Source organism: Anopheles stephensi, chromosome 3, assembly GCF_013141755.1.
Source record: "Anopheles stephensi strain Indian chromosome 3, UCI_ANSTEP_V1.0, whole genome shotgun sequence".
Classification (NCBI taxonomy): Eukaryota; Metazoa; Arthropoda; class Insecta; order Diptera; family Culicidae; genus Anopheles; species Anopheles stephensi.
In genome coordinates, this window is record NC_050203.1 from 43881466 (window position 1) to 43906443 (window position 24978).

Here is a 24978-nt window from a genome sequence, read left to right on the forward strand (position 1 = left end):
TTTATGTTAATTGTTTTATTCCCGATCGATAGTTTAAAAGAAATTTTAAAATACAAACATGTTTGAAAATACGGAAGTAATAAAATTATCAACTGTAGGAAGTCATTAGGACAAGCGTATAACAGCATGTGCAGGTGACGATTCTTTGCCAGGAATGAAAGCTTCCGATCATCCTTTGCCATTATGTATGAATAAATGTGCACAGGGTTGGAGGTTGATGCGAACATTAAAGTTACAACCGCACTACTGACTCGTTTGACATTGGCTTTTTCTCGATAAAAAAAAACAATCTCCACGTCCGAGGGGTAGAATATTGCTGACGATCAGCAGTGCAATTTTGCTCGCTCTCGTTTAGTAACATCGAAGGCATCGGTCCGATCGGTTGTGTATCGTTTGTGTCGGGCATCACCTGTGGAAGTGAAAGATAATGAAAGGTTACATGGATGCCAATAGCATGGATGGAATTGCTTAATTCGACAACAAGAAGCAGTACTTATAGGCGGGGGCTGGTGTACAACAGCCTTTGGTTTGCTTGTTCAACATATTCGATAAATAAGTAAAACAAAGCTCCTCTCAACCACAGGCTACACTTTTAAGTAAACTGTTCGAATAAAAATGGAATCGAACCAAACCAAACTCCCATTAAAACAGATAAATGTTATTCGGAGCGCATACTAACAACGCATTGAAGACAACAAAACTACACACTGTGCATACAAGTTCTACATACAACACTAGCCATACCTCTTAGTATTGTTAGTATTGCCATTTCCCTTTGAGTGTTTACAGTTACAGTTTGGCGCAGTTTGCTCTTTTAAGGATGCGGTGGTGCAATGGCGTTAAGTACTCGGACCGGCCAATCATTTGTCAAGCGCGAAACAGAGTCGACACGACGTTACACGACACCAGTACTAGCGGCAGTAGCGTCAGTTGCGCGGGCTGCATGCGTTAGTGGCAAAACGATAATTAGTACTTTGTCCTAGAGCGCGAGTGAGAGTTATGCATCGTCGGTGCAATACCATTTAGTATCGGCGGAAGCGGGAATAGCATTGTTAGGATCCATCGAAACGACAGCCGGTCCATCCGCGAGCGGTTCCGTGGCTTGCGGCAGCTGCGTCGGTTGCTGTGGTGGTTGTTGTTGGTTAGAATGGTTAGCATAGAGTTTGGATGGTTTCCCGCTGTAAGCGTTGTTCGATTCGCCGGAGGAATCGGCAGGCTGCAGGGATTGCGGCGCTTTGGTAGCAAGCGCTAGGTGCGTGAAGATTGTTTTCGCCACCCCGCGGGGGTTGCTCTCGATCGACTCCAGGATCGTCTCGCCGGATGTTTGCGACGATGGATCGCAGGTGGCGGAATGCGTTTGGTTGGGATTGTTAGTAGAAGTAGATGGGTCGGGAAGATGATGGGTAGGGTCGCCGATGGTGGCGCTCGGGTTGAGAGAGTTAGTAGCATTACTGTTCGTTAGATCGTTACTACTAATGGCGGTGCCGACGGATGTGGCTTTCGGTAGATTCACGAGACTGAAGCTGCCCGCGGAATCCAGATAATCGTACGAGGGCGAGCCATTGCTACTGCTAGCATGCGGATCGCCGTTGCCACTGATGGCGCTGCTATTGCAAGACGTACCCCACATGAGAACGGTCTGACGCTGCGGTTCGTTGTGGCGGTTGGGCGAGGAGGATGCCGAAGATTTGGCGCAGCCCAGTTTGTGTTCGTCCGACCCATCACCGTTCCGATGGCGGTTCGATGGATGCGAGTGCTGATGCGCATGCGGATGAAGCTGCTGAATATCCGAATGATGCTGCACTGCATGTTGGTGTTGAGCTTGCTGCTGCTGATGATGGTGGTGCGAGTGATGGTGGGCCGTTTGGTGATGAGCACCGGGATGATGGTGCTGTGTGCTTTGCGGCCCATGATGTGACGGTTGGCTGCCGTGGTGCGTGTGGCGCTCTAGCGCATCTTTGGTCGGTGTGGCATTACCATCGACGGTACAGCAAGGATCGACTAGCTCCTCGGTTGAGTGTGGGGACACACTCTTGCCCTGCTGGCACGAACCTTTCGGGACATGAGGGGATCTCGGATCGGTACCGGGTGCGGCTGCGAAGCCACCGACAAGATAGGTGGCTTCGCTCGAGGCACATCCGCCGGGCGCTTCCGCTTGTTGGGAAGATTCGTTACTGGCCGGGTGCGACTGTCCTGACTCGCTGCCAACACCGTAGCTCTTTGTCCCCTCATGCCACCGCATGGTGTCCTCTTTAGTGATTCCATAACTGTCGTACGGAATAAGCCCGTTAGTAGGAACAAAGGTGGATGCACTAGTGCTGGTATGATACTCGGGATAGTAGCCACTTACACCTTGCAGCCGATACTGGTGGAAAAGGTTATCGGGCATCGGGTAAAAATTCGTCGAATGCACTGGCCCGGCCATGTACACGTTGTCCGGTCCGGTGCCGGGAAAGTGGGCTGCCGGCGAATAAACGCTGTTGATGCTGTTCGAGTAGGCAGCCGCGGCCACCGCAGCAGCCGCTGCCGCCGTACCTGGCGGCCCACCAGGAATATAATCCACGACCGCGACGCTAGGAGAAACCTGCGCATTAAATAAAAGGTGGCAGTAACAAATTAGTATTATGAGGCTAGCAAGAGGAGAGGACGCATTTCCATTGGCTTTGAATGAACGCGGAGCCTTGTTATCAGCACCGACGGCAGATAAAGTCTTACTGCAAAAGTCTAGCTCAGCTCCATGCTCTGCTCTTTTTTGTTGTCTACTATACATTTAATTTCGGTTTACATATGGGGTATCACCACGATGATACCTTCCAGCGCGTTAGTTCCTTGTTCATAAGTGAGTTTTCAGAAAAAATTGCTTTAGGTGATAAGTTTCTCAGAGCAAACTCTAAGCAAAAATATTCTTCGACTTCCTTGGCACTACAACCTCGAAAGGAAACCTCGGTCTGCCATTTCTGGCTTTCTGTGACTTGTTTTGAGCTGTGCGTAAGGGGTTTTGGGGTGGGATTTGAACTCCATCGGATTTGAACTCCGGCAAGTAAAACTATATTGTGCTCAAAACATATATTATAACCGATCGAAAATTGATCTTCGTGTGTTGTTCGCCTCATACCTGTTCGGCAGCGCACTGGTTGGGCATTTTGCGTTTATGGCGGCAGGTGGAGAGAAAATCGCGAAGCTGTGTTTTATAACGCCGGTTGGCACGCTGTTGGGAGGTCGTCGGCGAGCTCGGTGCACTGCTGTTGTTCGAGCTGACGATCAGTTGATCCGATTCGAAGTAGGTCGACGAGATGCCTGCATCCAGATAGCTTACCTAGCGCACGCCGGAAATGTGCCGAAAAATAAAGGTAAATTTCTCTTAAGCTCATCACCGCCCATTGCGCTACGCGCCAAACCACGCGCCACCTACTTTAAAGTCCATCGTACGCTTGCCCAGCAGATCTCGGCCTTCCTCCTCCATTAGCTGACGATGGGTGCAGATGACGAAGTCGGGCTTAGAATTTTTATACACCAACCTAGAGCTCGTTTGCAACCACTGCCAAGCACCGTCCTTCTTCTGATAGCGATAAGCAATCATACCCGAGGCTCCCGTTTTCAGTACTGAAATGCAGTGAATGTATGGAGAGTATAAAACACGCTCGACCCGGTGATTGCTCGACTCGGTGGTACACTCACATTCCTGATGAGCGCTGGCCACGTACGCCAAATCGTCGTAGTGCACCAAATCGTATCCGCCCATGTTGGCTAGTTCGGAATCGGAGTATCCGAGTGTGTTTTTTCCTCTGCAAAGTAAGTGCACGATGTCAATTTTAAATTCCCCAACAGGGACGAAAGACTGATTTGCTTTGTTTGCTGATCCTTACTTGTGATCCATGGAAACGAGCGAAAAGTCTAGCTTATGCTTCGATTTGAACATGTTCTCCTTGGGTGGAATCTCGAGCAGGCTGGGCGGTCCGAACGGTGTGCAGAAGGCAAACAGCGCAAGTGGTGGCTCCTCGTTCTTCTTGTTCTGGCCATGCAATATCTTCACCCGACCCCTTATGTCCAGGCGCTGGCGTGGTGTGCACACATTGGGAAGCATTGGAAAACAAAAATGGTACACTTTGCATTTGCAGTCGGGATCAAGGGATGCTCACCAGGAAGCCGGATGTGTTGTCCAGCAGACAGCGAAACCGCACGGTAAAGCTTCGCTCCAGCAGTTTGTCCTTTTCCGGCACCAATGCCTCCGATAGTTGAATGCCGGAGAGATCGGCCGGTAGAAAGGAGTTCCACAACAGTTGCTTCTGCAGCTCTTCTCGATCCTCCGAATGTACCAGCTCGTATACGGATTGGTGAATGATATCGGACTGACCCGGGGCGTGAAGAACAAATCGAAATGGGTTAAATAGAGGTAAATTTAAGACGAATGGTGTTGAAAATAATTAACAAAAGGTTCTTGATAAAATTACCTGATGAAATCCCAAATAGCTTTCAATGGTGTGTGTTGCAAAAAACACTTCACCCTCGCAGGTTAAAATCATTATGAAACCATTTAATGCCTGGAAGTAGTGTAACAGGAGAAAATGTTAATAAATCCTCCATTACTCTGTAATCTGTGAGTGGATGAATGGTTAGATTGTATCTGATTTATATTCATTTGATTGTCCCCAATCACTACAATCTATTTAGGAGATGATTCTATTTTTTTAATCATAATCTTTTAAACGAACATGAGCAATCATTCGTTTTTGTTTTTTTTTAATTCAAATTAAAATGCTGCAAACAATCGAAATGTTCGCTGAAAGAAGCATGTAGAAAGGGTTTCGATTTGCTCATAGTAAGACTCATAATAAACTTGTACAAACAATGACGGTTAATGAAAGGGATAAGCGTACCTAACTCATTGATTCGTTTAAAGTTGTTGCACGATAGATTTCGAGATTGTTGCACAGTTGTATATTTCATAAATAACAAAGTCAAAACAACTAGAAACCCGTTCCCAAGCGTGCGGGTTATAAATACAAAATCGCGGAACTTAACAAATAAAGAAGCTTGATCTACGTTTTGCTGTTAACGCTTCGGTAGAAATGGGTTTCCAATCAAATATGCTATTAAATAACGATTACCCAGAAGTCGGACCGATACTGGTAAAGCTTGCCTGCTGACACATCAGCACGCTGGTCGCTACAAAACACATGCTGTGTTGCTTCACTTTTCCATTTTCTTACGGTTGATAGTTCTTTAATTACAGTACGAAGAGCTAACTCGTCCCGCCGGAAGCGGTACTGTCGGATGGCGCGAATGGGTTGCTGGACCGCCGCCAGTCTCCCTTACTGCTATCAGGTAATTATGATGGACAGCAGCGTCTCGGTTTCTAGTTCTCTGGGAGCTTGAAGAGAGCGCTAGCCACGTGAAATGAAACCATGAGATAAACTTTCTTGAGACTCGCCAAACGGCCACAATTCCATACATTTAGATTCAGCTAATGACTCCCTTGCTTCGGTTTTAGAAGTGTCCACTATTTCCGTCAGTTTTCAAATGCGAACCTCGACGGGTACTGTCCTCCTTCATGCCTGATTTTCTTGTTTCGGATGAGATCGCGAATAGGATCCGAATTCGGATACGATACACGATCGCTTCTAGCGAAATCAATACACTCCAGTGCACGTACAGCAATACAGAATTGTGACATTGCAACCAACATTGATGTTGGGCCGTGGGTTTCGTTTGTGGATAATAACGCTTATGATACATACCTGCAAGAACATATCACTGTCGACGATGAAGCTGTGATCGTAGGACGTAAAATCTCGCGCACGATAACTTTCGTCGGATGCAGAATGTGACACCAGTCCGTTTTCGCCCTTTTCTTTGTGCATGACAACTTCGGGAATAGAAAGAGGTAAACAATTAAACAAATTCGTGTGTGTGTGTATGTGTGTGTGGTTAAACAACAATTGTGTTAAATTAGTATGAGCATATTCTATTTGTTTCGAGTTAGTAATCATCTATCCTTTTGCTCTTATGACAGATTAGCATTTTAATCTTCTTTTTCCTCTTTCTTGGCCTAATGACCCCGCAGGTCATGCCTGCCATTTCCGGCTTACTAGACTTATTGATACCGCATAGTTGGATAGTCGCACCTCACTACGGGTGAACGGCCCTAATGGGATTTAATCTGTTTGAAGCAATTTAATATATTTGTAAAGTAAATATTGATGAAGTAAGCAATACGCCAGGCCATTCTGTGTGAATAAAAAAATAATCTCGATGTAGCCGGATACTCCATCGTATGCAACAACACTTCTGCTACTCCTTTGTACACTGTACTGTCTATACTAAATCACGTGTGTGTGTAATACTTCTCCATACCACGATTCAATATATCCTCCCTAAACTAAAACTATTCAACGATTTAACTAACTGAAACTATTCGATCATATGAACAACGCGCATCGAAGATACGAAGGAGTGGGTTTTCTAGAATAAACTATGTTATCAATTCCCTCTCTCTTTCTCTCTCTCTCTCTCTCTCTCTCTCTCTCTCTTGCTGTAACAAGCACAGCTTATCATATCGTATAATCCAATGCGTGGCAAAACGTGATGACCAGGTGACGAACAACTTTTTTTGATACTTTCGATACGTACTTATTGAATCAAAATTTGTCCAAAGTATCCTCAAAAACTTAATTTTTTATGTCTGTTCTGTCTACGTATGAATTAAAATACAAAACAAACTGTGTCTCAAGAAAAGACATTTTTACAAAAGCAAAGCTTTTTAAGGTTGCAAAATAGAAATAGAGAATACCTAAGTCTAGCAAAATAGCAAATTTGTTCGAATTTTGAATTTGGTGATGTATATAAGGCTTGCGGAAAATGTTTAATGAAAACACTGTATGCAAGAGCTCGTGCAGTATTCGTCATAAAGTCTGGTAAGCTCAACTAATTTCTACTGTTCGTGATTCGCAGCATAGTAAGGGGCTTCGATTTAAATGTACATCGCTCTTACCTTGGAAATAGCTTTTAATCCTCAAATAGCTGACCGAGAGCCGCAGAATGCTTAATCTATCCAGTTTGCTCAGAATGTTCTGCTCGAATGGTAGCAGCGAAGCGAGAAGATCCAGCTCCGCGTTCAGCCGTTCTCGGTGTCGCTTGGAGGGGTTGCTCTTGGTGATGCCTTCTTTCGGAGTTGCCTTAATGCTGTGGAAAGGGTACAAACATACAAAACACACGACAATTGTACAATCATGCCCGTTTCTTTTTTTTCGCGCTACCTGTTTAAAGTGTCAGCTTTTAGCAATCTATGTTTCTCCGTATTTTTTGTTTTACTAACTACTTTATGCCTGTTTTACGGTTGCTCCGCAGGGGTGTCTTGGATTGGAAACACCGATATGAGAGCTCGAAATCATCGTAACCGGGCACGGTGAACGTTTTAAATCGTTACCAACGTGTGAACGAACGATTTAATTCTTCTGGAAGTGAGTGTGAGCGGGTGTTGCTTCCTTTGGATAAGGTTTCCACATTAAGCGACTGCACCGAAGGCAAACCGAAAGTCCGCGGTGGAGAACGCGGCGTGTGTGTGTCACCTTCGTGTAGAACAGATGTATGAGAGTAATTATCAACTCAAAAAGGAGCATAAAGGTTAGGGTCGTTTCGTTTCAAAATGCAAAACCGTCGATACGATGCGATAGATACTCAACGATCGCACACTGGTGCACTGGTGGTTATGGGAGTGGGTCAAAATGACTGTACCACATGAGTTTTTCCATGGTGTTTCTAATGGAAACAATATTAATATTTGGTAGAAACCTCAACGCAATAATTTCCCTGCTTTTGCATTCCGACCGCGCGCAAAACATATCTTAAAACCTCTCCATTACGACACATTGCATTTGGTTATTTTGGTACAGGGGCACCAACAGTTTTACTCACTGTGTGATTTATATTCGTAGGCTTACGGCTTGGATGGAGCGTAAGCGTTGCGGAACAGAATCAAATACAAGAAATCTTCACCTTTTATTAAGACTAATGGCAAAACAAACTTGCAGACCCATTTCTTACTCCCGTAATCGGACGACAGGTCAGCCAAATGAACACAAAGTCACAGGAGCAAGCCTACATCCATGTCACCGTACAACCACACTCACTCACACACACACACACACACACACACACACCGCCTTATGGTGCACTTCCTGCTGCACCACACGGGGGAACGGGGGAAGGTGAGTTTTTTTATCGGATCGCAATCGAACCCGTCCGTGAAACGAACGGACAGTAGTAGAATGTGGTAGCAAGTAAAAATTAAACCAACCGACGTCGAACGCCTTCGACTGTGCCCGGGCCGGGCCTGGAACCGAGCTAGTAGCGTTCGCGTGTAATTCAGAGGACGACAGTCGGTTAGCATTCCAGCATTCGGAGGTGTTGAATTAATCATAAGCCCAAAAACAGCATCCGACGCGGTAGCGGCCGCATCGAGCATTAGCGCAAGATCGTGGTGGTGGAACGGTTTATTTAAATTTAATTGCCAAAAAGGGCCGGGGCTTAGGACTGTCGCTTTTAAGCGGCGGTTTGATTTAGCAGTGGCAGCGTTTAACGTATGCAAACGTTTGCACGAGCGTTGGCTTTGCAAGCTGATATTTTAAATGGTGACAGATCAATCGAAATTCCACAAATTCTCACTCAATTCGCAAACAAGATAGCGTTTTGTTAAGGTCAAATCGTTTCCAACGCCATGAGAATGGGGGCCAAAATTAATGCATCAAATTACGCCACACGATAAGATGCAAATGTGCACTGGCAGATGATGTGTTGTGAAGCGGAATGGAGCTTGTGACTTGCAGATAAGCAAAAATGGAACATCCAAAGAAATGAATTGATTAACAATTAAAGCCGAAGAGCTCTGGCTAAAGTAAGTACACTTTTGCCAAATGTCCCATCAGTAAGTGCTTTCGCGTGAGGTGCTTCCAGGTTGGAACTAATTACTCGCTAGAAATGCAATACCTTCCCTGATAATGAAGCTCGCGAACGCAAACCCTTGCCAATTATCTTAAAATCATCGGCGCAGCAAAGCAAAGGTGCCGCTGTATGCTAAGCTTTGGCTTTATTTTTATGATTAAATGTCCATGCCATTGTTAGCCCGATGCCCGAGCGGGGAACGCTTGATCCACCCGGAACCGCTCCCCGCAGTCTATATCAGCCACCGTGCAAACCGTGCCAATGAGGTGGCGTGTAACGAGACGGTTGTGGAAAAGGGGGGACACATATTTCATTTACCCCAAGCGTTCGTTATGCTCGTGTGGATAAAGGGGTAAAATGTTTAATTCATAAATTGAAAGTGCACAAGTGCAACGTTCTTCAGGGTTGTGGCAGCTTTAAAGCATAAGCTGCAGCTTTTATTGCTGAAATTGAATGCGACTAAATTGAAGCTGACCGAGGTGGCTAACTGCAAACAACATTGCACTTTTGCGCACTTGATAGCGTACCAGCGTTACGTTAAAAGGCCACTGTCATTATCCTTCTAGCCTTTCTTTGGGTTATTTTATGGTGGCTTCATCCAACAGCCTCACCTTTACCAAAATGTGTTGTTCAACGGTTGTGACACCTGCGTTTCATTAGATCTTTAATTGTGCCAAACATTGAGCAGGTGAAAATGGCCAACAGTTTGCAAAGGAAGCAACGGTGCGAGATCGTACCATTGATCGCGAAGGCAAGTTTACTTTACTGCCCTGCAAAGCGTACCCAGACAGCAGGCACTTTGAAGGCATGATAAGGAAAGTAAGCCGTCCAATGTTTGGAATTTGATGGGATATGGTAGTTCGCGCAAAAGTTTACATGGAAGGCAAACAAGCAGGAAGAAACGTTCTAATAATTATCTTCATATTCATTTTCATTCTAGTTGAACATTGCCGTCCGTAGCTTTAATGGTCTGCCCAGCAGACAGCAGCAGCAACAGCAACAGCATGTGCAGTTTCTGCTCTTTTGGCCTTGTCGTGGTGACGTTCGATCTGACAAATGTCTGCAATCGAGGGCACGACAGCCTTTCTTTCGCCCAGCAAATGTTCATTGAAACGCGTCGAGCCACGAGTTTGATGGTTCGCAGGGCACCGCAGCTTTCGGCTATCAACCCGCCGCCGCCGCCGCCGCTCGTCTTGCGTAGAATAAATGTCTGAAAAGATAATTATTACAGTAAGACAGCACCTCACGCAGCTGCCGTACGCTGCGTCCAGCAGCGTCCAACCCATCGTGCTACCAGCCGTAAAGCATATCACCCCCGGAAAAGATAGTTGATGCACATTATTGCAATGGCACACTGGTGTTGATCGGTTGGTTTTGGACGGGTTTGTCGAAAGATGAGTTATCGTGCATATGCTGCTTGAAACGTGCATTTTGGTGCGTTCGGAAGTATGGGGTTCTGGGTTTTAAATGGTACTTATTCACGCTGTTCCATGTACGCTAATTTCGTACAAAATGGATTGCTTGGTAAGCTTCGTCAAACGAGTAAATGTGTGTTAAACGACGACTTTTACAATTCACACAAATTCATCCGTACGCCCAACATTCGTAAAATAAAACACTGCGGTAATGAACCATCCGACTGGTCATCCGTTCGCTAAATTATGTCCATTCCGGTCGCAAAGTTAAGCTGATCGTTCAGTATATTTTACCCCAACACGAGCGGTGCGCTAATCAATACATCAATAAATAACTTTCGCGAATCACGAACTGCATTCTAATGGCCGATTATCACACACACACACACAACAGCGAATAATTAGTCGCTGGATCGATAATAAAAAGATAAAGCAAAAGACACGCCGAACAAAAGCAAAACAAGCGCTCATGTTACTGTGCACAGGCAGCAGTTTAACATGTAGCTCGATTCATGTTCATCGATGAAAATATGATATTTTTGTGATGGCAGCAGTAAATTTATGTCTGTTAAAAATCAATTAATAACACATGTTTCCTCCTCCCCCAAACGGATACCCGGCCAAGCGTGTTATCGAGCGCGAGTTAAGAGAGGCTGTGCCAACATCCCACAAATCAGCCAGATGATAGTTCACGATCGTCGGGCGGAGGTGCGATGAAACATCCGGTGCGAGAGTGTGCGACTGTATGCACGCGGGGAAGCGAAGGATTCGTTTGTCAGTTGCTGAGCACTACTCGTGTGAGAGTGTGGTTTTAAGATCAGCGAGAGCTACACCTTTGCGTCGTATGTGTCGGGACCAAGGCGGTGGGGGGGGGACTCGTTTTGCAGATCGTTATTGACCACTCGTCAGCTGGTGGTTCCATTTGTATAATGAGACCCTTTTCTCCCTACATACTCGTGAAACATCCGGTTCACTGAAATGGAACACAAAACTTCTGAGGGGATCTGTCTGTTCCGTTATGCACAGGACGGCGTTTACTTAATTTATTTCCTGCCATTCTCTTTCGTGCATGGCCTCGCGGAAGGACGACGGGGTGAGTGACCCACGCAGGATAACTGTCTTCAACGAGGGAAATGGTTGCAAGGCTTTGCTTACCTGTCCTGTGTAGCAACGATTTTTTTCTTTCTTTTTGGTTTTCCTAATGTCAGCCGGACAAGCCATGAACGGGCCGACCTGCCGACGACTACAGAGCACTCCCATTTTTGTTGGGTTTTGCTTTACCTCGTTAACGTGCACATCTACCTTATAGTGCCTTATCCCGTGCCTCGAATCTAATATCCATTTAGATTGAACCGGCGTGTAAGCGGCGCACTCACAGTGGTGTGCGGCTGCGAGACTTCTTCCGAAAAGGATATTGCACTATTTGCGTGTATTTTTATTGCTATGAAACCATGATTAGGGAAAGCAATGGGCAACCTGGGCACAAAAGCTAGCCAGCAAGGGCTCGGTAGTACCCTGTATCTTTTTTTTTTTTTGTTATGCTTCGCTTAAGGTCCACGCGGCACACGCGACCTCCGCTACCCTTCGCAGGTTGTGTGTCCTTTTTGCTGTCTTGTGGCGGGGAGACTTGTATCAGAGGGTAACGTGTATCAGACGGTGAAAACAAGCCCGCCTAGGTTGCATATCCCCCACAGTCGATACCGGTGAGACAGGAGAAAACACAAAACAAAGGTTATGAGTCACGCGCGTTTTTAATAACCTACACTGGCCGCCGCCTGACACAGCACCTAATCGCCGCAGCGCGGGTTTACCACCGCTTGCCAGGACCGAGCGCAGCATATGTTTTGGGAGTAGGTTGATTCACACCGGGAAAATAATGTTTGCTCCTTTTTTGGGCTTTTGTTTTGTTTTGCTTTGTGGTTTACCGGACGACGGGGTAGATTTTCTCCCGGGAACTAATCAGGTAACTGGTTTGCTGCAGCTAACACAGAGCAGGACGCAATAGTAGAGTGTAGCAACTGTAGAGAAGGGCACAAATGCCGAGCAAGCCACATCCTTGACGGATGTTAAGACCTGAGAGCTGATCGTTTGATATCGACCATATCGCATCAGCGAAAGGGACATGATTCAATCGGTGTGTATCACTTGCCAAACACAACAAAAGTGCACAGACAATTGAGCGGCCACGTATCAATAGGCGGAAAATGATACCCATTATGTGTGGTCGGTTCGATCCTCCTCGATTCTTCTTGGAGAACCCGCTTTGCGAGGTTGGAGAGGTTTCCGGTCCGGGATGTAACATGTTAACAATGGTGAGTAATGGAAATGAAATGACGCAAAACGACCCTTTCTGTTCCGGCTGGGCTGCTTCACCTTGCGTGGATTATTTGACTCACGTGACTTCGATTTAAAAAGGAAACATTAGAACTGTATGCCATCCGTCGCACTTGTGCATTGTCCCAGGGGCGTAGCTATCAATCCATAATTCGGGAATCATTCGAAAGCGGAAGTTGTTGTTCATTCATTACCAATAAACTCATAAACAGAGCACCGTTTACCTATCGTTTCAGGAGCGATGATTGACGCAACATGTTTTCTAAGCGTTTAAACAAGCTGCAGGATCACGGGCCCGTGATGGTACGATTGGCTTTGGTTCGGTTTCATAGTGTATCTGTTTGACGCCACATACGAACGTTGGTGTTTCGAGCTCGAATAGTATTTCACTTGAAACATTCCACTCGAACGGGTCGGGGTGGTATGGTGACACCGGCGCCCAGTTGGCCCGAAGGGAGGGATTCTATTCAACTACAGGTACATCAAGTCAAGCAAGCCAACAATGGCAGGTCAAGGACTCTACAGAACGCACTGACAAAAAGATGGGTAAATAAATAGGGAATTATAAAAAATTCAATCAATTGAAGTTATCGCTCCTGGTTTGCTACAAACAAAATTTGGGAGGCTAATGTTAAAAAGTCTCTCAAAAAAATATATATAACATCAAACAAACTGTTTTAACATATTCTGTTATCTTTCTAATGAACCGCTTCGCTGTACGTAGAACTGACCAGCCATCTACGGGTCAAATGATCTAAAGCCAGAAATGATATGCCGAGATCTCCGAATAAGAAGAAGAAAATCCTACTACTCACCGTAAAGTCAAATTGGCTTGATCATTGCGACTGATTGCGTTGGTCAATCAGCGCATTTAGCGCAAAACAGCTTATATGCAGCTAGGCATTTTATTAACATTACTATACCATAAGCGAGGTACAAGCTATCAAAACGATCTTTGAATCTTTGATGGAAGAAATTGGGGAAAAATCCCGTTTTATAGCGTAAAACCAACAAATAATTGCGTTTAAATATCTCCCAATCAGTCAATTTCTGCTTCCAATCTAGCAAGCCGGTAGAGCAAATATGTTTGAAGGTATCGTGCATTTGGATTAAACATGTTCGTAATTTATTTATTTATTTTTGTTTATATATTATGTTACCAAGCCTTTTGCGGCCTTACTATTCGCATCTTTAATAGAACTTAACAATAGTAGAACACAGAGGATCGTCTAAAACAAAAATTCAGAAAATGCCTCGCAACATTGTCCTAAGGTAATTGACAATAATCTATCGACACTTTGATCTACAGTATTATTTAAATGATTGTAAGTATTGATCATTTGCTAAAGTAGTACCAAATTCTGTTAATCTATAATCCTACTTAAATAGCGGTCAAGGTCTAATAAACCTTGTAGGATTGAACCGCTAGCTAGTCAGCTTACGAAAGAAAGCATCGTCGAGCCGTCGTTCGACTATATTGAAAGGATTCTGGTATAAATAGGAGGTGCCTAGTACGGATAGAAGGAGATGAAGCCTCACTGCACCATGGCAGCTGGTAAGAAAGTGAACGAGTACATTTTTTGTAAATAGATTCTATTCCGTCAATTTCGTCGTACGAATTCAAGTGTCGGTCTGGGTTCTTAAAATCTTTGCCTATACGCAAGGTAAACCCTACAAGGCACAGTAACTTTTTTCACGTTTACACTCATGCACCAACAAAAAGAAAGACGGACAGACAGGCAAACAGTTTTGAAGGATAAGAGAGTCAGGATTCGAAACAGTCATTACTATTTCTATATCGTCAGCATACAGTAGTTTGTGTCAAACAGGAAGTGCGTAGAGATTGATTTAAATTAGATGAATTTAGGGAATCCGAGGAGTGAAATAAATTATAATAAAATCCAACTCACGGACGATGCGAGCAATTCAAGACCTTCTAAACGTCAAAAGCTAAGCTAGTCGAGTTTGAGATCTCGATGAGTTCTCGGCAGAAAAGGGAGGTTGAGCTAAACACTTTACATGAAAACAGATTCAAGCGTCTCGATAGTTTGCAACGATTTCGGCTGCCGTCTGTCATGTGGCAACACCTAGGATAGGGTTCTTAGTTGGAGAGAGTGATTTGATCAGCTTACGGGTCAAAACAACACCGACAATTGTTCAATTATGTGTTTACATACATACGCAAATCGTCGTATTATAGTGTAATTGAACAATTTCACCTCATTTGGTGAGCTTTACTAAACTAATGTGCAATAACCGAATTGGATAAGGGGGGAAGAATGGCCATATTAACATGATTGCGTATAAAACATTCCCCAGCTACATTTTTAAGATAGTATTTTTTAACTACTTCTTCCTAGGCACTTACAACCTCTAGAGGTCTCGGCCTGTGACTTCTGAGTCAGCCCTGCGTTCGGGGAGGCGGTATGGTCTGGATAGGATTTGAGCACCGGTCCTGCCGTGTGAAGACCGGCGCCACTGTCGCCTCGGTCCCGCGATTTTTTAACATTCTACGATTATTCCAAAGCCAAGTTTCATGCCACATACAGATGGTACATGCGTTGCGGACATTGCAGTTGAGAACTGGCGACGCCTCTTGTACGATCGCTATTGTTTACGTTATGCGAAAAAAGTACCTTCTAGCACCGAAGGCAGCTTTAAGCTTCGCCACTCGAAGCTACTGGAGTGTACAAGAATCAAAGTACTTGTGGCCCTGTCCCGAATAGCACACACACACACACACACACATGCAGAAACACACAGCTTTGTTTTATAGGATCGCGTGCATCAAGCTTGCATGCGTTCACTATTGTTAGCGGTGAAAAGGTATTCCCTTGGTCAGCGTCCATACGAAACTTCAGTTATCTTGATGAGCCTTTCTGCAATTGATGCAGTGTATGTGTATAAACGTATACATAAGCGCAAAGCATAGAAGTAGTTTGAAATAATTATTAAATTAATTCGTTTGCTGCATGCACTACCCGTCGCATCTACAATATGTGCTCGTTAATATGTTCGAGATCTAGCACATTTAAAATGAAAAAGGGTTGAAAAGTTGAATAATGTAGCATAAACTTGGACACTTTATGTGTGCATGTAGGTAATGCTCATCTTACTGTAGCATAAATTGCAAATATGATCTGAGCTTTCGATCCGAGGCACGATGTTGGCTATGAAACGTGAGAAACAAATGAAACAACCAAATGAGAGCAAAAGCTTTAAAATCTCTTACAACGTCTGCCTAACTAATGCGGCATTCCGCCGCGCGGTGTGGGGTGCATCAGGCCAGTATGTGTAGCTGCACAGTAGTAGTTAAATTTATGTTAACGAAACAATCAACTGGTTTAGTGTGGCCGGAGGGACGGAAAAGGTAGCTGGAACAGCGGATACCATGCCACAAAAGAAGAACAAATAAACAAATTATTATGAATCGTCCACCTAGGAATTCGAAATCAAACCAAACACCGTGTCGATGATGGTGCACATTCGGATGGCGAGCTGCATTCGCTCGTTTGACCATGGTCGCGACCATGGTGTGGCAAGCCGGGGCACTGAGAAGGGCACGTAGAGGGTGTAGTGATGGCTCGATCATGCTTGCTGCTACGCGCCCCAGAAGCAAGCGTAGCCCCTCCTCGCCGGAGCGCCCGGGGCGAGAAGAAAGCGGGAAGAATTAAACAAACAACAACATCCCTTTTGCTGCACCACGATATCCCGGAGCTCATGATAAACGGGTTTGCGTTTAGTAACATTTTATTCCAGTAGTAAAAACTTGCAGCAGAAATTGGGATTTTCGCAACACCCCGCGACAGCCACACCTCAGCCCGGGCGGGCCATCTCCCGTCCGCTCGAAGGATCCGCGTTGGGATGAACCCAAAATCAAGGCAGAGCATAAAATTTGACTTGTCATGGGTACACGCAACATCCCAATAAGTTTGTGTTTGGTAATAGCTCCCCGGCGCGTGAGGTATCCTAAAGAGGCAAATATTAAAATTGCCAACCAGGCCGGCCAGCGCGCAATGCGCGCCCAGCAGCACACCTTCCGTCTATCGGTTTACAAATTATTCCTCGGCCAAGTGGAAGGCAACGCGCAGGCCAAAAGCGGGGGGCCAAAATATATTGTTAGCACAACGTCGATCGATGCGGCGCTCCAGGGATCTGATATTATTCGTACGAAAAGGCGTCTCGAAGGCATGGAGCGCAGGCCCAAGGCAGAGAAGAAAACAGGGCAGTGATATGGAGCGGATGCGTCCGGATCGGTCTGTTGTTTTGGCAAAGGAGTCTCTGTTTCGGTAGTTTCCTGCTGATGAAGTTGGTTTCTTTTTATGCGCTTTGTTCTGGTAGGACTGTGATGCATTTGCTCTACAGGACATATTTATTGCGACGTAGCGTTGGAATGCTACAAGCATAACTGTTCGAAGCTAAATAACAAATAGTTTTAACACTTCATGTGTATGGAATGGTTGGTATAAAGAAAAAGGGGCATCATCAGCTATCTTTCGAGCGATCATCAGAATGATCGTCAGTCATAATATGTTATGCTACCTACATACACAAATAGCTGTTAATAGGTGTATTGAATATCAAACTTGTTTGAGCTGCCTTATAGTAAAATGTATTACATACACACTTTGTTGTGCAGCAGCAGCATAAAGCTAATCAAACACATTTGTTTCTTCATAATAAGTTGCGCTACCTCAACATCGAGAGTAATTCAAGCATTAAATTGATTCTATTGTAGTATTTGAAGTAAATTGGAAGCATGCGAATGGACCAACCAGTCAATCCTATGTCGGGAGCTTATTGTACTCTATCCTCTTTTTTGCGAAGAATTCACTTAACCTGGTGCTCACTACGTAGGGTAGAACGGTCCGGGTCCGGGCGTGTAAAGACCGGCGACGCTATCGAATATACCATCTTTTCTTTGTTCAAATTCATTAACAACTATTTTCCTAGTTCTTCAAATTTAGGTAGCATTATCTCTAGTTCGTCTGCTATTACGTCTAAACTATTTCATAATTTTATATTTGCAGTGCGGTCCACAAGTTTAGGTTTCGCCGTCTTGTTTTAACCGCAAGTGCCACAATTGTCACACTATCCACTATTCCTGAGGACTCTGAAGCTCTGCTACTTTGACCATTGTTGTTCTATTGACACTGGGATGGATTAGTCCTTTTTTCGATAAATTCAACAAACGTGAAACTGAAACATTTCAACAAACGGTGACGTTCTTCATTCGGCAGGACCGAGCTTCAAATCCCATCCGGACCGTTCTGGACCCGAAGTGAGGACTGACCATCCAACTTCGTGGTATCATTAAGTCTAGTTGGTCAGAATTGGCAGACATGATCTAATGAGGTCGTTAAGCCAAGAAAAGAGAGAAACTGAAAAAAAACCTAAAAAAAGGCTGCTAGCAAAATAACCGAGCGTGCCCGGGATAAGCAAAAAAACAGAGAGGAAATGCCTTGTTATTTTTTTTTTTGTTGTTAATCTTTTGTTAAATCTTTGTTAATTTTTATTGTTCCTGAGAATTGTAATTCGTCAGCACATGCGGTGCAGACATAACGGCGCTTGGCGTGATAATTAAAATATAAAATAGCTAGCTAGCAAAAATATTATTTGGATTTCACTTGGGGTAAGAGACAATGATGAGATGTCTTAAACAACCAAAGCCTCTGTAAAGAAAAAAATACTACCTTAGCCCCACACGAGGCTACGGGTCACCATTTCAGGCTATTTCAGACTTTTTTTTTACTAACTAGCATGAGGTGCTTGGGTAGCCTTGGTACATGCTTCTTTCACAAGAATGCAGATATTAGTTGTAGCTTGCACAGTCCACAAGTTCGAAGAGAAATCTCCAGATAGTTTACTATTTCATGCTCGGCAATTTTTAACCATTTATGATAGGAACAAGCAGTTTAAGATATTTATGTGTATTTGTTTCGCTGTTTGATTTAGATGCGTTGAAATTGGTAGATATGCGGACGTACTTTAAAGGGTCAGCGAAGCTGATAGACACACGTATTATCACAATCCTATTGTGATTAGTGCTTCGTGGTGGCTTTGCAGACAACGGATAATATCTAAAATAACGTCAATTTACCGAGTTTCGGTAGCACTAGGGATCACGAGGTCAGATGGCTAAACGAGGTGGGTTTTTGAATGGGGTTTTGGAATTTTGCAATGAATGGCATTTGGTTTGGAGTTTCGAGGTTGGTTGCCCTCTTTTCACACAGCGTATGACAAAAGGGAACATTTTTCGAAAATTATTACCTTTCAGTTCATATTTAAATTATCATAGCCGAAGGATTATTGATGTTGCTTGCCGTATTGCTTAAAACTAGAACACATGAAAGAATACAATTCACATCGGTTTGGAGACATTTCCTTCTCCACACCGTGAAAGGGCACTTTACCCCGGGGGAGCTCGGCCGATCCGGCAATAGTTGTTTCGTCATTCAAATTCAGTGTTGCAGTATTGCTTGCGAGGGTCGGTTCTTTTCGTGGTATTCCTCCACGGTTATTATGATGAACCAGTGTTGTCATCCTCCATCACTCTACTGTGTCTGCGGTTGTTAGCCGTCGCAACACGTCCTTACAACGATGTAGCATGCTCCTTATTCAGAATCCAGAAATTCCCTCTATGCCATACCAAGCCCGTCTATCACCAAACTCATTCATTCACTCATTCCTTCAATCAGTCATTCATCATCACACATACAAGCAACACATAAAACAGACAAACAGTTGGCATTCGCTTGGCAAAACTCGAAAATAGACCTCAAGTAGGTATCATCCCCGCCCTCGACAACAGATCTCAAATAGGAACGTTAGGCGTTCTGCCGATGTCCCCAACTGCGTTCAATAAGGAGGGTCTAGAAAACCATAGAACATGATCTATGTCTTGGTATCCGAAGCCGTAGCCACATGCTTTGGAGTCGACCTGGCTTCCTGGCTTCCTGTGACTTAATTTTACCCGCAGCAAAGTAGTTAGCTCTACGTACGAGAAGGCGGTCTGGATGGGATTTGAGCCCCGGTCCTACCGTGTGAAGACCGGGGAGTGCTCGAATTTAAAAACCTTCCAAACTCATCTCTGTGTCCCATATACTAATTCTCCACTAACCACTAGTTGTTAGTCTGTTACTAATTGGAATTCTAACCTTATTCTGAGCCGTCGAAATAGTTACATCAAAGCTTAAAAAGAAAGAGAGAGACCCCACAAACTGTGTAATGGCTGTGGTAACAAAAACCGTATCATTTGTGGGATTTATTCCCAGTATATGCTTCTCCCATTCAAAACTAAATAAAGCATTTTCCTACTAATCAAACCGTCCCGGACGGAAAATGTGGAAAAATTATTTTCTACGTCAAAAAATCAATCCCAGTATGATGCGATAATTGGCACATTATTTCTCGCTTATTGCTGTTCGCCTTCTTCGGTCGACCATTCTGCCGCTTGAGTGGAAACAAATGAATTGATTGCGCTGAAAATATTATATCACTATGAAATATTACATAAATGCAGGCATGATTAACCTGTTACCGGGCGCACATTATTCGCCAGATGAGATATTATAAATTGACTTTTCAATTTAGTATTTGCATTTCCCACAGCCAGAACCAACACCTACCGTATTTTTCGTTTTCTTTTTGTGTTTGCCAGAAGGACACAACGCATGATCACAATATTTTAGCCGTGCACTTGTGTGCATTCGCGCGAACGGGAAGAAGCTAAAATCCAGGCAGAAAATCCCAGACACAACAACACTACCACCACCACAACCGGTTATCGATCGATCAATTGGGGCCCTCAAGGTGCGCAAAATAAAGAAGCATCTGACAAACTAAGGTGCTTCGGCGCGCGTGCATTACCGGCATTATTCTGATCGTTCACAGAGCCGTTTCTGCAAGCAGCAGCACTGAACGGGGAAAAACAACAGCAGAGGAACATGTTTGTACGCTGGACTCCATTTAAATAGGGTCTCTGGTTTTACGGTGAAAGCTGACAGCGTAAGGTGCAATTAACAATTAGTCAATGCCTGATCCAATTCAATAATAGATGAATAATAGGGCAAACAAAACTGATTGTCTGAGAATAGCTTTTCATATTTCGTATTTTGTTCACAGTTGATTAATTCATTGGATGGAAACAGCTTACAGATCATATGGATGTGAATGATGGACAATCCAAACTTGCATATCTTTATCAGTAAGCGAGTTCATATTTCGAGGCAGTAGCCGGTTGCCGGTCTTCAAGCAGGCAGGATCGGGAATCGAACTCTGTCCATATCGTCTCCCCCTACCGTACGTAGGACGCGGTACCGACCAGATACGGATGAACTTAAGTTAAGGAAGAAAGAAATGGTGGCCAAGTCCAAGACCTCTCGAGGTTGCTGTAGTGCAAGCAAAGTAGAAGAAATTCGGCAATTTGCATTTCCAGCTCCAAATGCACAACTTTATTTACCGCGTGAATCGATAAATCGACTTGTTCAATAAGCAGTACAGTAAGCAAACAAATATATTGTTGTTGTAATTGAGCACAACAATGCAAGCGTGCAATTGTGTCTCCCGTAACTATATATAAGCAGCAACCTGAGCTCGCCTGAAAGAGTGGGCGTAAGATGGACTATCATCTTGCTGAACTCAAAAATGACCACAGCGATGCCCTACACTGACGGCGCACCGCAACCAACCGACAGGGTCAGCAGGAATGTTCAGCGATCGATTGAAAGCGTACAATAAACTGCAGCCCCAGCTGTGTGGCGTGGCGCATCCTGATAAACCCTACTCACGGCCCCAGTCCGCGGCCGGTATCTTGGGTAGAAGCGGTTGGTAGAAAGTATGGTGCTAAACACGTCGCCAAAGCCGACACCACCAGCGCTTTTCTTACGCGCTGGACGGCGGTTTGTTGCTTGATATCGTAAACGATCAGCAAAAACAAAACAAAAACGAAGGCGAAACAAAAATAATAATAAAAGTTGGCCGCTTTCGCTGGGTTCTTTCTGCTTTGACGAGTTTCGACAAACAGTTTGGCGAACAAATGGTATGGTTTTGTGTGTATTTGTAATTTATCATCTTTTATTAATCGCTCGACCACTCGCTCGATATGAGCGAAAAGCACTTCAGGGGATACGAGCCGAGCCGAGTTTATGGAAGGCTCCGGACGAGAACGATTTCACATCTTCGAACCAAGGAAGAAGAAAATAACACAGCATTTGATAAATTTGTTGCAAGCCAACGTACTGTTTATTTTGTGTTCATTAGATGCGAAGATAGTATGTTCGAATCGAGTAATTGGCTGATTGGCTGAACTTACCAAAGTTCAAGACGTTTGAACTACAAAGGTACAAAGGCAGGTATTTAGTCAGTCAGTATAGCCAGTAACGGTTGTTGTAACGGGGTTTTTTTTTTGCGCATTACACAAAGAATTGAAATACATCTACAATGTGTACTACGTTTTAGTTGCGTGAGTGTGGTTTGTTGAGCGGCGTACTATTATTGGCAATGATATTCAGACACTAATATCCAGCAGGAAGTGCATAAATGACTTTAATAATATCGAATACAAGGAGGCGACAGAAGCGCCGGTTTTCACACGGCAAAAACGGGGCTCAAATCCCATCCAGACCGCCTCCTCCCCGTATGTAGAGCGGACTACTTTGCTACGGGTAACATAATGTCACAGAAAGCCGGAAAGGGCAGGCCAAGACGATTTCAAAGTTGTTAGTGCCAAAGAAGAAGAAGAATAAAATATCGATTACACTGTTGTTATTCAGTTCATGTCACGTTGGTACCAACCAACGTCATGAGAATGACACCGGACGACCCAACTCGTAAAGTCCTTTTAGGCCGTCCACACGGACAGAGGAGGCGTGGTAGGCCCAAATTGAGATGGAGTGATGGCGTTGATGCGTCCGCCAGAACGGCCGGTATAACGGATTGGCAGACGATGGCGCTAAACCGTGAGCGGTATCGAGGATTGTTGCAGCAGGCGAAGACCGCAAAGCGGTTGTAGCGCCTGATAAGTAAGTAAGTCTTCAGTGTCAGTGTTAAGAAGTTTATGTGATTTTTACACATGATTTTCAAACAATTATTTCCGATTCGCGATGTTTATACAGTGACGGGACAATAGATTAAGGCAACCGATACAGCGGATTTTCAACCTACTGCCTTCAACTCTTGCACTTCCTATAACCATACTCAAACATTGGAAGAAGCATCGTCAATACCTTCATTAACTTTCCACATAATTATGTGCTTAAAACTATGAAAAAAATTGTTCTAATTTTAAAATTCATGAATTGTATATTTATTGTATTCTTCTTCTTTAGTACCGCAACCTCGACCGGTCTCGGCCTGCCATTTCTGGCTTTCCTCGACTTCGATTCTTATTGTATAAAATGTCATAAGCAGACTTAATGATACCCAAGATCAAGACGGCGATGTCTTGATTGACGATAGGAACGTTTTCCTTAAATTTATTCGTTGCCGATAAATTCGTTGAAAATCCGCTTCACAACCTCCATGATTTATGAATTAAAAAATAGGTGCTCCTAAACTATCTTCCGTCCGGTTTTGAACGGATATGATCTTTTGATTTTCTCGAAGCAAAATGGTATAAAACATGGCAGTGTAAAATATACAGCTTAAAGTATCAAAATGTGTCTCTCAAAAAAGCTCTGCAAGCCTGCTGAATCGGTAAGTAGTATCGGTGTACCCCGCAAGATTGATTTCGAAGCCAACCGAATTCAACTAAGCCACCAAAAGGTAGACAACACACTCGTTGTTGCCTATCGACGAGTGCGCGCATCAGTTGGATCAAGTCTTCTACTTCTTTGGCCTAACCACCTCTTACTCTTAGGTCATGCCTGCCAATCCTGGCTGACTAGACTTCATGATAGAATGATAGGATGGGATTTGACAGGACCTCGGTGATCCTGCCGTAAGAACATCTGTGTCGTTGTCGCCTGTACCAACGGACCGCCCTCACGGATGATCAAGTATTGAGGTCAAAAAGTTAGAGGTGGTCACACATGCAGTTCGTTTGGTTATTAAGTTCATCTGTAGTTCAGTCAATGAAGTAGTGTAACGATCTTCGTTGCGTATCGATCGTTTGTTACGTTATTTACGAGTTAACATTTGGTCCAACTTTGAAAAAGGCCAAATATCTCTTTCGTTGTTTAAAAAGCTTCCAGCGGCTTTTACAACTTTGCTTGCCTTGCCGAGCAATACGTCAGTTTGCAGAAAGCCCCAGCATGAGAAACACATAGTAGTGGTATGGTATAAATGTCCGTAAAAAACACAACATTGCATATTCCAAGAACCGTTTCGTATGAGCATTTTTGCTTACGAAAAATGCCGCCAGTCATTACGGTTGCAGTGGAAATTTGCATAAATGGTCATCAATTTTCGAGCTTCGAAAATTGTTGCCTAAAATAGGGCAAACATTCGGACAGGCAATAATTGTATGCTTTGCTTATGGCCCAGGAATCAGGGCCCACAAAACGGAAGGTTCATCATCGCCATGACGATAACACTTGCTGCACCTGCGCAAAAAAAAACAGACTAACAAAAATTGCAACTTGTGGCAACGTAAAGTTTGGTTGGATGGCAACGCTAACGCCCGGATCTATTTTGCTTCTTTTTTTTTTGTATTAAACAAAAATGATAAGCAAATGTTTGTAAAAATATTGTTCCCAAATTAAGCTAACACTGGTTTTGATAACTTCATTTGTATACCTTTTGCCATTGCGGCGCCTCCTTTTGGTGGCATAAACTGTTCCCAGCTGACTCATTTTCATTCCTGAGGTGGTGGTTCGAGGTGGTCGAGATGTGCAATGGGCCGTCAGCAATAGAATCCGTTGTGCACTTGTCACTTCAAAAAGTTTCATAAGGACGCACTGCTTAACAACACATGCTTTGCACAATTCTTTTACTTCTTTTTTTGTATCGATTTACACTTCCAGGGAAGCGATTAATACCACATTACACTATTATTCCAACTGGCACTGTTAAATATCTTTTATTCGTTATGGTCACATTCACTCATAATTTTCACAGACACCAATTAGCGTACATGAGGTATGTATTGCACTTTTAAACTTATTTATAATTGCATAGCTCCACTGCACATCGGTAGCAATGAGCAACAAGCTTTGCGTAAGGGCACATTTTTTAAGATAAGCTATCCACCTCTACACAGCACAAAAAATAGAAACATTGATCCACAGAATGTTAGACAAACGATCCTGCTGTTGGGATGCGCGAGCGAAAAACGACCGAACAGTGTCGA

The 24978-nt window shown here is 44.0% G+C and overlaps 1 protein-coding gene across 6 annotated transcripts; it reads right to left on the bottom strand.

Moving 5' to 3' along the window:
- Positions 1-24978, bottom strand: LOC118510987. Of its 6 annotated transcripts, XM_036053500.1 has the most exons (12): positions 24426-24978; positions 6992-7182; positions 5739-5866; positions 4452-4541; positions 4140-4349; positions 3867-4054; positions 3679-3785; positions 3413-3603; positions 3116-3316; positions 1020-2584; positions 745-939; positions 272-409 (listed from the first exon to the last, which is right to left on the bottom strand). In XM_036053500.1, exons 1-11 carry the CDS (start codon positions 24575-24577, stop codon positions 927-929), a joined length of 3036 nt encoding a protein of 1011 aa, XP_035909393.1. In that variant the 5' UTR covers positions 24578-24978; the 3' UTR covers positions 272-409; positions 745-926. The 6 variants fall into 6 exon arrangements, with proteins under 6 accessions (XP_035909392.1, XP_035909389.1, XP_035909394.1 ...); XM_036053499.1 differs by having other exon boundaries at positions 1-409; positions 745-2584; positions 24426-24822; XM_036053497.1 differs by having other exon boundaries at positions 3413-3785; positions 24426-24822.

What these genes read in the sequence shown, in the direction of transcription:
- LOC118510987 (XM_036053496.1), bottom strand. Translation starts at nt 24,577, where the DNA reads ATGAAACTTTTTGAAGTGACAAGTGCACAACGGATTCTATTGCTGACG. An exon ending in GATTAAAAGCTATTTCCAAG is followed by an intron (nt 5,867 to 6,991) that starts GTAAGAGCGATG and finishes CTATTCCCGAAG; the next exon opens with TTGTCATGCACAAAGAAAAG. An exon ending in ACAGTGATATGTTCTTGCAG is followed by an intron (nt 4,542 to 5,738) that starts GTATGTATCATA and finishes CACTACTTCCAG; the next exon opens with GCATTAAATGGTTTCATAAT.